The 14,035-nt window shown below is 39.9% G+C and overlaps 1 protein-coding gene across 1 annotated transcript in view; it reads right to left on the reverse strand.

The window, feature by feature from the left end:
- Nucleotides 1-429: 429 nt before the first annotated feature.
- The window catches only part of IQGAP1 (IQ motif containing GTPase activating protein 1), a 90,772-nt gene continuing 77,166 nt past the window's right edge, over nt 430-14,035 (reverse strand). The window contains exons 32-38 of the mRNA XM_074354185.1: nt 13,814-13,949; nt 13,341-13,428; nt 10,564-10,776; nt 9,653-9,819; nt 7,681-7,803; nt 4,474-4,582; nt 430-2,623 (exon numbers count right to left, since the gene is read on the reverse strand). Of these exons, the coding sequence (XP_074210286.1) occupies nt 2,510-2,623; nt 4,474-4,582; nt 7,681-7,803; nt 9,653-9,819; nt 10,564-10,776; nt 13,341-13,428; nt 13,814-13,949 (950 nt within the window). The 3' untranslated portion in view covers nt 430-2,509. The remainder of the gene's footprint in view (nt 2,624-4,473; nt 4,583-7,680; nt 7,804-9,652; nt 9,820-10,563; nt 10,777-13,340; nt 13,429-13,813; nt 13,950-14,035) is intronic.

Genomic DNA, 14,035 nt, shown 5'->3' on the forward strand with positions numbered 1-14,035 from the left:
TTGTATGTAACACAGAAGTCCCCTGAGGGACATACTGCGACCTAGTGTGCTGCTGTCATAAAACAACATTCAGTGCTGCTATAATTTGAAACTTCTAGCCATTAGCCAATCAGAACTGCCACTGAAATGTCCACCAATAATAATTAAAAACAAATCTAGAGGATTAAAAAAAAAAGAAATTAGTGACATTATGTTTGTTCACCACCATCACCCTTATTATGTTTAGCAATTTACATTTAAAAAGGCTGAATTCACAAGTTAAAAATTGCTTTGAGATAATTCAGTGATTTGATAGCTAATTTACTTCTTCAAAAAGACTATGAAGGGGCTATTTTGTGTTGCAGTTTTCAATTATTAAATATCACTCCAGTCAGCACTGTTTTGCAGGAACTGCTAACAGTGAAACTGAGAGAAATAAACACAAACACGAACAAGTGACCTTTTATTTCATACAGAGATACAAAGGCGATTGTGTGCAGCAACAATCTGATGGACAGACCAAATTCTTAGGAGGAAGTAAATTCATGGGAAGTGTCATGATGGCTGGTCAAAGAGAAGGTCAAGGAAGGAGAGAGTTGAGAGAGAGGATGCTATAGCTAATAAATTAAAATTAATAAGCACTACGAGGTTTCAATGTCCTGACTTGAGATCATCTGGGAATGCTCAATGCTATTAAAACCGTAATTCTACACAGTTTCCGTCAAAATTCTTGAAGTGCACTTTGTGCTATTTTGCACTAGAGGTTGTGTCAAGGGAATTATAATCCTTACAAATAATCAAAACATGATATCTTATTAAAGGAGTTGTAAACTTTGCTCACTGTCTCTCATGGATGTGGCCTTTGGGGCCCAATATGCATTTGGGATGTGTATCATCTTTTAAGAGAAAAGAGCTGACACTTTGGTTGGTTCCAGTTTTTGAGGTGATGCTACTTATAATAGCACCTTTTTTTAATCTGAGGAAAATATTTACGGAAAAACTGTCTTCCAAAATATAACAAATAAGGTCAGAGGAGTGGAGACTCCTTCCGTGGCACTCCACACCTCTCCTCTGCTCCTGCCCAGGGGCTGTCTGGAGTGTGTGAAGACTTCATGCAACTATTACTCTGGCACCCGTGGACCTGACTGAGTACACAGTCCTCCATGAAAGACACATCTCCAACACTTACAGTTGTAACAGGGACATCACATGATTTGTTATTAATGAAACAATTTATTGGCTTTAAATACATACACATCAGTACATGTTTTAATATTAGTTTATGTTTTATGATAAAAGAATACTGAACCAAAACATGAAGAGAAAATGGAGGCTCAGTAGCATGATTTCAATATATTTTCCTGGATAAACAGATTTTTTTTTAAGTATATGACTTTTAGTCTAAGAACAAAAGCTTCCTAAACTCAATGTTTAGAACAGAATTGTTTGTGACCAAATTTAAAAAAAAAAAAAAAACCTGAAGCTCATAGAGTAAAGGCACGGTGTGGGCAGCAAGAGAAAAGAGAAAGAAATGGGGAGAAATAGATTTTAATATCAAGTGTAACATCGGTTAGCTGGTTTTGTTTGTTTTTGTTTCAGGCTATTTAAGGCAGGATTCTCTCTCTGCAACCCTGCAGATAAATCCTAGTGTTTTAGCTATAAGAAAGTTTTAAGAGTTCAGATATACAGATAAGCCAATTTTTAAAAACCCTTTTCTTACAGTATTTAAAAAGGCTTTTGAAGCGTTATATAAATCTTTAAAATTCCTATCACCCACATTTTAAGAAATAAATCTACACTTTAATAAGGCACTCTTAAGATATAAAACAGTTTTGAAAACAATTACATTCTACGCTAGGGCTAACCATTCCTTTGCCATAGGGACAGAGTGGACTATCTTCCTGAACCTAGTCAGTCTCTGTGCACCAACACAAACAAGGTGCCACAAATAAGAGGGGCGCCTCAGACCACCCCAAATTTACCTAAGTAGCTTAATCTTGTCAATGGGGCGCTCCCATTCACCGATGAGAGAGTTACACTAACAGAACTGCCCAAATTTATTAAGTGACAATCTGATAACAAAGGATAATCTGACATTTTACTTGTGTCTCTTACATATATGCATGTTACTGGTGCTAATGGCTTCCATTTCTAAATAACAAGAATTCAAATCTCACCATCCCTATGGCTAATTAAAACAAACACCAAAGCTTACAATATAGTAATGCCACCTCTAAGACTGTAACAACATGAGAGATTTCAGTGGAGTTCCCACTCTTTCCTAAGTGGCAGAAGAAAATGAAGAAGAAAGGTCAGACTAAGCCTGAAATACAATTTCACTATGAAAAAAGGGCAACCAAAGTCCCACTGAGTGGGAGGAGTTAAACATGGGGTAATGGGGGTGTATCAGATTGAGGCACTGGTGTGGTGTGAGCTGGGTCTTGGCTTCCTATGAGTAAAGAAGGACCCTAGAAAGGTAGCTGCAAGGCGCTTCTTTCTTCATCCTTCTGGGCTGGCAGCAAATGATCGATTACTTTCCGTAGAACTTTTTGTTGAGAAGGAAGATCAGAAGGTTGACATTTACTTTAGCTCTATCAAATAATTTCATGACTGCAACTCCTTCATATTGTAGCTGCAACAGGTCCTGTTCAAAAAAACCATTTGGACAATTAAGACTGTGGAACTGAAAAGGAAGGACACAATATAGGGAGGGATCCAGAAGGAATGAGGCACTTGTGTGCCGGATGTGACCTGGGGTGAGAAACAAGTCCACAACTATGGTGCTGCCTGCCCACTGCCCAGGTTGTCTAAGGATGTGTCACCTGGAGAAGGTGACGGCGTTTCAATCCATGATGAAGTCTACTAACCACTAAGAACAAGATAAGGCCAGTAATGTCTCAACAATATCTACTAGAGTCTTACTTTCTATTTCAAATGAGAAAGCTTTTATATTCTGAATGCAAGGGGAAAGAGAGGACTAAATGGCTTGTAGGTGCCTACTCTGCGCTCCACGATGTGGAAGCACATTCTATATTGTCCTTTTAAGCCCTGACAAAAATCCTACAAGGTGTGATTATCCTAGATTTAAAGATAAGGCTACTGAGGCTCAGAGATGTTTAACGACCTGCCCACCAGTACAGAGTTTGACGTGGTGAATCCGGATCTGACTGCAAGGCCCCTGCCTTCCCCACTACCCTCCACTGTCCAGAACAAACTGAGGAAATCTGAGTCATCTCACCCCTAAACTTTGGAAGAGTAATAAACAGAAAGCAAGAGTCAAAGGGCTTAAAGGGACCTCAAAAGTTCAACCAATTCACCTTTTGGAAAAATCCTAGCAGCTCCATGAGAACGAGAACCCTGGTACAGCACCTGTGCCAACATAATACCGCGCACCTGGCGGTCATTCCCTATTTAATGAATTTGTGCATGGAGGAATACATCACTGAGGTAGACTGGGTGGCCTCTGGTAAAACTGAGGGAATAACAGGATCTTTCTTTGTGTAAGGACTTGAGTTAGCTATGTGCATCACAAAATCATGTCACATCTGTACAGCTAACATGTTTTGAGGGTCTACTAGTCATTGAGAAAGAAACAAATGCTCCCTGTCCTTAAGGAGTCTGCAGTTTGGAGGCTGACAGGAAAATAAGTCAACACCTAAGGTGAACAGAGGCTGAGTCTAAAGGCTACGGATACGAAGAAGAAACCAACTGTGGCTCGGCTGATCGGGGAAGCTTTGGGGGTGGTGACACACATGAAAGTACTCAATAAATGATGGGAGTTGAAACAAGGTGGGGACAGGAGGGAGAGCCCCCAATTAAGGGAGAGTAATGTGTGCAAGAGCCCAGATGCATGTTCAGAGAAAGGCATCTGCCCAGCTTGACAGAGGGCAGCAGTGCAAATGAGATTGGTACTGATCATCAGTGAAGCACCATGGACATAAAACTAACGGAGTCTGTGCATTCCCTAGGAATCCTCTCAGTGCCCTGATATTGTTTAGTGCATAAAAAATAGAGCTATTTTAAAATAAATATTAGAGATAATTATTTTGCAAAATGATTCACTGCAGAATTCTTTTCGAATTTAAAATGGGGTTCAGTTTACAAAGATGCAATTTACACACACCTTGTCAGAAATACACATTTAAGCTCCCAAATCAAAATGAGAGCCAAAAAAAAAAAAAAAAAGAGAGAGAGCTTTCAAGCTACTGAGAAGGCTTACAATTTTGTACTGTCTAGATCTGTACCTAAGCATCCTGTTCAGGTCTGAGGTATCAGCTCAATTTACTGGCAACACCAAGTAGAAGATTCAGATATGCTTTCTGAAGCATTTGCAGACCAAATCAGACGCACCAAAACCCTCAGCTCCTTCCCCAGCTCACTGCTGAAGGTGGACTGCTTTTCCCACGTGGTGTCCTTTTTATCCATTCTCCTACCTTGACAAGAACACAACTACCTCACACACAGAGCTTTCGGTTTCACCTGGTGCAAACCCACCTGATAATGTAGCATAAATGTCTCCATTTGAACTCCCATGAATTTGGCTTTCACTTCAAAGTCTCCAACTTCTTCTGTTGGACTGATTTCAAAGATAACATTTTTAAACCTGTTGAAACATAGCATCATAAAGGTATGATTTTTATGTTCTCATATAAAAATATTCTGTGAAACACAGAAAGGAGACGGACAACGTCTTCAAGAGTGAAAAGGGGTACAAAATAAAGGTCCAAAGTACTCCTGCAGGCGAAGCCGTGTTGGACTGTACACTAAGTACCATCCACTTAGGGATCTGTAGAGAGGAGTGGCAACCTCCCGGGAGCACTTGCTTTCTATGGAAAGAGGAACTACTGGGGAAGGCCACAAATGGCCTCTAAGGGGTGACATCAGGGATTCTCTGGGCCTTCTGATGTGACCACGCTGAAACCTAATGATAAAAGGAGAATCAAGAGGAAATTAGGCTAGAAGGAGGAGGAGGAAGGGATGGATGTTTGAGGATTGGAAGAAGTAAACAAAAGGGTATCAGAACAAGAAGAACCAAGAGAGGTTTTCTGGAAAGAGCAGGTGCTATAGATATAAATGTACTGAGTGCCACCAAGGGTAGATCAACTGCTATTACTGAAAATATTTAAGGTGTCACTCATTCTCAACACACTATTTGCCAAGAAATTTTATAGCACCAGAAGAAGGTGGGAATATGTTGTTTCCCAGGTGATCAAAGTATATCACCCCACATTTCCATCAGTCAACTGGGGAGCAAACTGATGTACTGTAAACAGAGCTGAGAACCACAAAGGATGCAAGAGGATCCTGGGAAGCTAAAAGAGAGGCCACAAAATCCATGTACTAAAACAGATGCTCTTTACTCAACAGGAGATCCCACAGGTTATAAAGCTATTTATTTTATGTGATAAATAATTTTATTTTAATCGGTTTGGTTTGTCATCTGGTTTCTAAACCCATAGTAACAAATTAAAAAGAAATAAGAGAGTCAAATAATGGTAGGCACTTAAATAGCAGTGGCAAATAATGACAGGAAGAAGGGAGTAGATAGTAAATATTAGATTTGAAAAATGCATAAAGCAATCAACTGAAAAAACCCCCAAAAGACCAAGGTCCCCAACTGAAACAATGACCAGAGAAAAGAATATAGATAATAAGTCATGTTTAAAAACACACACACACCTACCAAAAAATTCAACCAGAATTCTAAAAAGTGCAAAATTTTAAAATGCTACCATTTTTATCTATTGACTCAAAACATTGAAAATTATCTTATTACTCAGTGATGGCAAGGAAGTTGTGAGGTAAGTAAGCATTTTTATACATATGTCAGATACTGCTAGAAAATATTTTGCAATATATGAGTTAAAAGCTTTTTCAATTGCTATAGAAAATAGTATGACAATTCATAAAAACATTTAAAATAGAACTATCATATGACCCAGCAATCCCACTTCTGGCTAGACAGCCAAAAGAACTGAAAGCAGACTCTCAAAGAGATATTTACACTTCTAGATTCACTGTAGCATTATTCACAAGAGCAAAAAGGTGGAAGCAAACCAAATGTCCATCAATGGATGAATGACTAAGTAAAATGTGGTACACATATACAATAGAAAATTATTCAGCCTTAGAAAGGAAGGAAATCTGTCACATGTTACAACATGGATGAATCCTGAGAATATTATGCCAGGTGAAGTAAGCCAGACACAAAAAAATAAGTATTGTGTGATTCCATTTATATGAGGCACCTAGAGGAGTCGAATTCAGACATAGAGAGAAGGATGCTGGTTGCCCAGGGCTGGGGGGTGGGGGGGTGGGGAATGGGGAGTTGTTATTTAATGGGTATAGTTTCAGTTTTGTGTGATGAAAAGGATCTGGAAATCTATTGTACAACAATGTGAGTATACTTAACCCTGCTGAACTGTACACTAAAAAGTAGTTAAGATGGTAAATTTTATGTTTTGTGTTTTTTACAATAAAAAAAATTTAATACTATGACCAGAAATTACATTTTTAGGCATCTATCATAAAAAATAATCAGAAGGAGAATCAAAGATTTACATATAAAGGTGTTATCACATGTTAATAATGTAAAAAGTAAAATCAACTTAAATGTTCAACAGTAGGTGAATGGTTAAATAAATGCATAATTGCAAATGCTATAATATGCAATGTTATGTGGCCATTAAAAAGGATGCTTTAAAAAAATATGAAAATGCTCACAATATGTTATGAGGAAAAAGCTGGATCTATGACTATAAACAGTATCATCCCAATTTATGTTAAAAAAAAAAATTAAGTGGAGGGGGAGGGTATAGCTCAGTGGTAGAAGTCATGCTTAGCATGCTTGAAGTCCTGGGTTCAATCCCCAGTGCTTCCATTAAAAAAAAAAGGAAGAAAGAAAAAGAAAAAAAAAATCCTAGAATGAAAGATAAATTAAAAAAGAAAAAGTAGGATGGTAAATAAGTGAGAGAATAGAAGATCTTTATTTGAATAGAGTCATAGAAGAAAATACACTGAAATGATTTCAGTGGTAATCTTTGGCTTCTGGGGTTATAGGTGCTTTTTCTTTTTCTTCATGATTTATCATATTTTTCAAAGTTCAATAATGAATACGGATTATTTTAGAATCAGAAAAATATAAATTTTTTTTTTAAAGTTTTTAAAAAGTTTTAAACAGACACGAGAAGAAAAAGCTCAGGGCTGACTGAGTAGGGTACTCGATAAATTCTTGCTCATGACACATGGGCCAGGACCCGAGGGAGGATGGTCAGGCCAGGTCTGATCCAGGAACCACGGGTAAAGCAAGCTGGTGCTTCCCAGAAAAGAAGATGAGGGTAAGTCCCCGGTTCCTGGCCTCCAGTGGAGTAAGGGGCACTCCTGTTCTCGTTATTCTTATTGATTCTTGGTTTGGACACAGGAAAAAATGGAAGGAATGGCTTCCTGCTTTAAAGAGGAAAATTAAGATGTCCTAAGGCAAGTGTTCCATAAAGTAAAGAAATATTTTCCCTTCTATGACAGACAAATTATCCCTGAGTATTATGCCAAATTCTGCATAAAACTGATTAATTACACACACACACACACACACACACACAAAATATATCCAGATAAAGGAAATAAAGTCAATAAGATAAAGATATGACAAATGCTAAATTAAAAAAAAAATCAATATCTAAAAGTGAAAAAGTAAATACTCACTGATTCACTTGCAGGTCCTCAATTTCCAAAAGAACTCCTTTTTCGTGTAGTCTTGCTGCTGTATATTTTAGAGAAATCTTTTTGCTTTTCTTTCCTTTCATTTCTCTAGGCTTTTTGGAGACCCTGTAAAAATCACATTATGTCACTTTCTGTAAGTAACTATCTACTGTGAATCTTTGTTGGTAATTCAAGGATATGAGGTCAGCCCCATACACAAGTTAGTAACAAACCAATTCTAAAATGGCAAATAAATTGCCTAAGCAATGTCTCTGCAAAACAGGGAAACATTCCTAAATCGCTTTTGTTTTTAATTTAAATTATTTTTGAGAACACACCATGAATCTGACAGTGCCTTAATCTTTCCATGTCCCTCTCAGAACCTAAGCACATAAATTACATGCCAGCCTGAGGGAACTGTGCTGAATCCCAAGGGAGTCACTTAGTGGCTGTGCAGGGAAAAAGATAAAAATGTCTTAGAATGCATAATTTTTAAGAGTTTAAGCCACCATAGCAATTACAGAGGAATGGGAGCAAGGAAAAAGAAACATGTTAGAAGGCTATTGGGATAATCAAGGCAAGAAGCAGTAAGAAAAGTAAGCGAGGGAAGAATAGAGATGAACGAGAACTCAATCTGTGGCTCCCAAGGGGAGGGTCTCAAAAAGTGGAGCAGAAAAGCTGGTACTTTTGTAAAAGGGAATAATTGCTATGGCTGGCAACTGAAATATCTATCAAAATCACAACTGCAAAGAACTTTTGATCCAGCAATAACCCTTCGAGAAATTTATCTTTAAAAACATGCCTATGTTCACAAAGCAACATATGTATAAGAGGTTATTTGTTACAGAATTTTTTATAATAAGTAAGTGGAAACAATGAAGATGTCTATCAGTGGAGAACTGATTGAGCAGTTACATTTATCTATACAATAGAATATCATGCAGCCATTAAAAAAGCAATGAGAACCTAGGTCCGTCTGCTTAAAAGGCCTGAAACAATGATGACTCTGGCAATGAGCACATCTAGTGCCTAGATTTTGGTTTCTAAATACATTCTTCATTAAAAGGAACCAGGGATGGTTGGAGAAATAACTAATTCCAAGCCTGGGGAGGGAAAAGTACAAATTGAACCAGAAATATCTCATGGCACAAAGTCAAGAAGTGCTCAAAGAACAATGGGGACATTTCAAAAGGACACAGGAGTCAGCTCTGCAAGCTGGGTAAGGTGGACCTGATTTGTAGTCCTTCATATCAGCCCTGCCTCACTCTAGGAACTCTTCAGGGAGGGAGGGAAAAAGCACAGATGGAAGAATAGGCAAGCTGGAGAGAGGGGAAGCCGATGTGGCAAAATGTTAAATACAGGTGAATCTAGGTGAAGGGTAAATGGGCGTTTCTTATTCTATTCCTTCAACATTTCTGGGGATAGAAAATTCTTAAAATGAAAAGTTAGGAGCAAATAATGAACCAACCCATCTAATAAGCAGAACCTGTGCTTATCACCTCATCTCTCTGGATTTTCAGGTTCCCTCCCTGTAAAACGGGCAGCCTGATGGCTCATGGGCTGCATCAGGTTTTCGTTGGCAGCTGAGGAAACAATCAGGATCTGGGATCCCACGTTCAGGAGGTGTAGCGGCCAGGAATTGACGTAAGTGTTTATAATGTTCCTTAAGTGATTTTGTGGCACGTTCTGGTTTGGGGACCACTAAATGATCTCTTCCCATGATTCTTTAGTTTCTAGGGCCAGGAAGGTATTTTGGGACAAGGGATGCTTAGAAATAAACAGCCTTGAAACCCCCCACACATTATTTATTTACATATAATAATAAATGGAACCAGGAAATTATATAAATGATTAGAAGCAAAATAAAAGACTAATGGAAAAAACCAACCCAGTGTGTTTTAAATAAAAATTTCCAATGTCACTCCAGTTGCCTCTTCTTTTTCCCCTGACATTGATTCTTTAAAAGAATACTCACTTGCCCTTGCTGGCCAAGTTATCCAAGCAGGTTTTGATGTAGCTCTTATAGTAATCCACCTGCTCTCCATAAAAGGTGGCCTTAGAGTTCAGAGCAGCATACGTTTGCTGCAGTTTCACGAGTTCAGCCTTTCTCCTCTGTCGGTATCTCCGCTGATTTCGAATATCCTGAGACATAATTATTGAAATTAGGAAAATAATGATGGATATCACGTGCTTCTTGAGTCATTAACACTAGATCCCAGCAGTGCTTTAACTGTGCCTTGCTTGACCACACATTCTTAATAGGCAGCAATTTATGTTCAAAAATTAACAAAGAAATTCAGAGCTCATCATTTTTTTCCCCGTTTGTATTTTCCAGAGGCAGGGAAATGTGTTACTTTTACAGAACTATGCATTCTCAGAACTGACTTGCAAAGCTGGTTTAAATCTCTTCAGTGTATTGTCAGGAGGGGAAGAAAAAGATAATTTTCATAGAACAGTTACCAAGCTTCCATCCGTGCATGGCACGATCTTGGTGCGACAGCAGAGAATGGCTACACTCTCAGCCCACGCCAGAGCCCTTTTCTTGAGAAGACTCACATAAATCAAAGGTTTGATGATAATTCTGATGTGAATTTATATTTCATAGTAATCATTAAAAAGCCTGGAAGAATTCTTTAAGGCCAAAGACAAACTGAGACGCAGGAAGCTCTAATTAGGGTCTTCTCCCTAATTTAGGCCGTGGAATAAACCATCAAAGGGCAGGCCAGGAACTCACGTTGGAAGAGTCAGAAACAACTCCCCAGAGGAGGGCTCAACTCTGCTGATGAACTGAAGGTATGTTGTCATTGGAACAGCTGCTGCCCCCTCATGAGCCTCTGTGACAGTTTTAAACGTTGCCAGGCCTTCCCTGTCCCCCAAGTGCCGTACCTTGGCGATGTCGTTGATCAGTTCCTGGTATCTGTTCTTCGGGTCCACAGTCCCAAGCTCCGTTAGCTTCTTCAAGCCTGACTGGATCTTCTCCTTCTTCTCTTGAAGAGTGAGATTGCTGTCTTCCTTTATCGTTTTTGACTTTTTCATCTTGTCAGGAGTTTTGGCGTCACGGATAGCACGTCTCTGCATGGCCCTCTGATGTTCTGCTTCCTACAGTAAGAAATGGAAGTTCGTGGCAAGGTCTTCACACTTATTTATACTGAATTTATATAGTTTTCAAACTCCATTCTGGAAACAGAAGGGAACAAATTTACTCCCCAACAAATGACAGAGACACTGCATGAAGCAGAGGAAGATCTCTCTTCATCCAGAAGACAAGTCTGTGAAGTCACGAGCCTTTTTAGGGCTTCTTTCCTGGACTCTAAGGTATAATTGGAGATTGGACTCTGCTGGATACAAAATCCCTCCTTTTTTCCCTATCACATCTGGGACATGGAAACCATTTAATTTTAATGGAAACCCAGCTTGATGAATGTTATAACCACCCAATGCAACAACAGTGCTCAGTAAATTCTTGCTAATTCTTTTTGCCACCTCTTCCAGGCTGAGTGCCACTCACACTCAGGCCTTCCCTCTACTGTCAGACGTGCCACAAATGCTAGTAATCTTAAAAAGACCCTTCTTAATTCTGGTATCTCTCCCAATCACCATCCAACACGTGTCCATTATGTTCCCGCCCAACAAATGATCCACACGTGCTGTTCCACTCTTTCAACACTTTCCTCTTTATTGCCTCAGAATCTGGCTTCTGCATCTACTGCTCTCATCACCAATTACCATTCCTCCTACCCTAAATCCAGCACCTCCTCCTAGTTGTTGCCTTGGTCATCTTCCCTGCACTAAGCATGGGTTGGCACCTCCAAGTGACCCATGGTCATTTCCTTATAATTGTTCTCTCTCAAAACTTCAATGACCACCTCTATGCTGAGAGATCCCAGCATATGGCTAAGGCTCTGGTACCATATTTTGAAATGTTTGTACTAGGGATGTTTATATTTGGAAAAGCTTGTAGTTCAAACTTGTAATTTCTCCCAAACTGGAGCAATTTCTTTCTTAATATTCCCTTTTCTTCTAAAGCCAATACTACTCTATCATATAATGTAAGGAACATAAACTATGGAGTCAGAAAAAACTGCATCCAAGTTTGGTTCTGCCACTGCAAGTTGATGACCTTGGGCAAATTACTTAACCTCTAGCAGTTCTTTAGTTTCATCATCTGTAAAATGTAGATAAAAAGACTCACCTCATAGGGACACTGCAAAGATTACACGAAAGAACGTAGGTGAAAGCACCAAACTACTGTCAGTTCTCAATAAAGACCAGCTCCTCCTTCCCAACTTCAAACTTCCTTCCAGGTTACACAAGTTGCAGTTACTGGTTACGTATCTTTTCTTGACCCTCACATACATCTAAATGGTAATCAACCACAGCATCTGATAGCTGACAATTCATTTAAAACAGTAGTTTTCATATAGTCCTTGGTGCAGCCTTAAGGGTCTCCCAGAGGGACCATGAGTCTCAGAGGGCGGGCTTCTAAGGGCCCCATCCCTAGTGCCACTAGAGTAGCTCCAATTTTACTTGTATTACATATTGGGCTTCCAAATATACTGTTACTTAATGAAAAGGATTCTCATGCTCAAAATTTGAAATCGAATGACTGGACTTACTTTTCCCATTTTATATACATGAAACAGGAATCTTAAGTGTGAAGTGATTCATCTGTCCCTTCCCACTGCCACCCCTCAACCAGCTGGGCCTGGGCCCTAAGCACACACCTAGATGACTCAGCTACCAGCTGCTCCGACAGCACTGCCAAGTGGATCAATATCAAATGGTCCCAAAGGTTATAAAGCTCTTTACTCCTTATCTCTCTGGTGCCAAACTCCTAAGTTTTGGTTCTATATAATTTGTCCTCATGCTTAATTTCTCACTACTCATCTTCACCCACCTCTTCATTCCAGATATGTAGGTCTGGTCACATCACACTGTCCCCTCCCTCGGGCCTCTGTTCACCTGGACTCTCCTGTCCAGAATGCCCCCTTGTCATACATGTACACTCCAATCCTGTCCATTTTGTCCATTTGGTTCAAGTCCCACACCTTCCTGATGCTTTGCTCCCCACTGGCCTTTCTCCTTAAATTCTAGCATTTTTAGAGCCAATACCACAGAGAATTTTTAATGGTTTACTAAGGGGATTGGGTACAGCTCAGTGACAGAGCGCATGCTTAGCATGCATGAGATCCGGAGTTCAATCCCCGGTATCTCCATTTAAAAAAAAAAAAAAAGAATTGAATAGGTTTTCTAATTGCTTCAGGTGTATATGCCACACGTCTCCAACTAGATCATGAGTTCACTGAACTTAGAAGCCACATTCTCTACTTTTATTCTGTCTACCAAGGCACTTACCAAACTTCCAACCATATAATATTTAATAAGTAACTCATTGATTCTGCTTCAGGTTAAATTAAAACACACACATAGGCTGCATGTAAGTGCCAGTGAGCTTTGTGCCCTAGAAACATCTACCTCTGGATTTAGGAACCAACAACTTTCTCAGGAAGCCCTAAACACCACCACCCTCCAGTCACTGCCAAGCCCACCTCCAGGTTGCCACCTCTCACCAGCTGCGTCCTGCCTCCTCAGCCCTGTCATGTGACCGTCACAGGAGCATATCTCCGCCTTGCTGTGGTAGATGTTAAACCCCTAAATTTTACCTGTTCACTGGTGGCTGGTGTTTCTAGGATTTCAGTCAAGGTCTCTCCTGGCTGGAACCGGATGACGTCCACGATTAAACGTTTTGTGCTGAAAGGAGATGCGGGCAGCGTTTAAGCATTAGCAGGAGTCCTGCTTCCCCTCGAGTGGCCGCAGCAGCAGCAGCACGGCACTGCCTCACACGGGCCTACTGAGCAGCTGCTACTGCAAGGCACACAGGCCCCAGGCTTCTCTATGCAGCTATACCAGGGTGGGCACCGAGGTTAGGATTTCCAAGGTGCAAACTCATTTTGGCATCTTATTAGCAAATAAGGCAGTAGGTCCTTTGCCAAGCATAACACATGAAGTGGCCAGAATCATGTCAGGCTTAAACGGCCAGGATGATCGCTTCAGGTGTGAACAAGCAGACTTGTCCATCAGGACTAAGGGGTCACTGGGTTACATTTACTCCATTCCTCCTACTTCCAATACTCACTTCAGTAAGATGGTCCTCGCGTCCATTTCTGCATTCTCATCTCCAGGCACATCAAACTTGTTGGTCAGTGTGAGAGATACTTCTGTCTTAGCCAATGCCTCCTTATTTGGGTCATTTAAATTGCCAGAGCTTTCTCCTAAAGTTTTGCGAGGGTAGAAAGAATCAATGTTAAAAAGAGAGGAGATACTGGAGAGGAGATAATAATACAAGTAAAAGATAATG

This window comes from Camelus bactrianus, chromosome 27 (genome assembly GCF_048773025.1).
Source record: "Camelus bactrianus isolate YW-2024 breed Bactrian camel chromosome 27, ASM4877302v1, whole genome shotgun sequence".
Taxonomy (NCBI): domain Eukaryota; kingdom Metazoa; phylum Chordata; class Mammalia; order Artiodactyla; family Camelidae; genus Camelus; species Camelus bactrianus.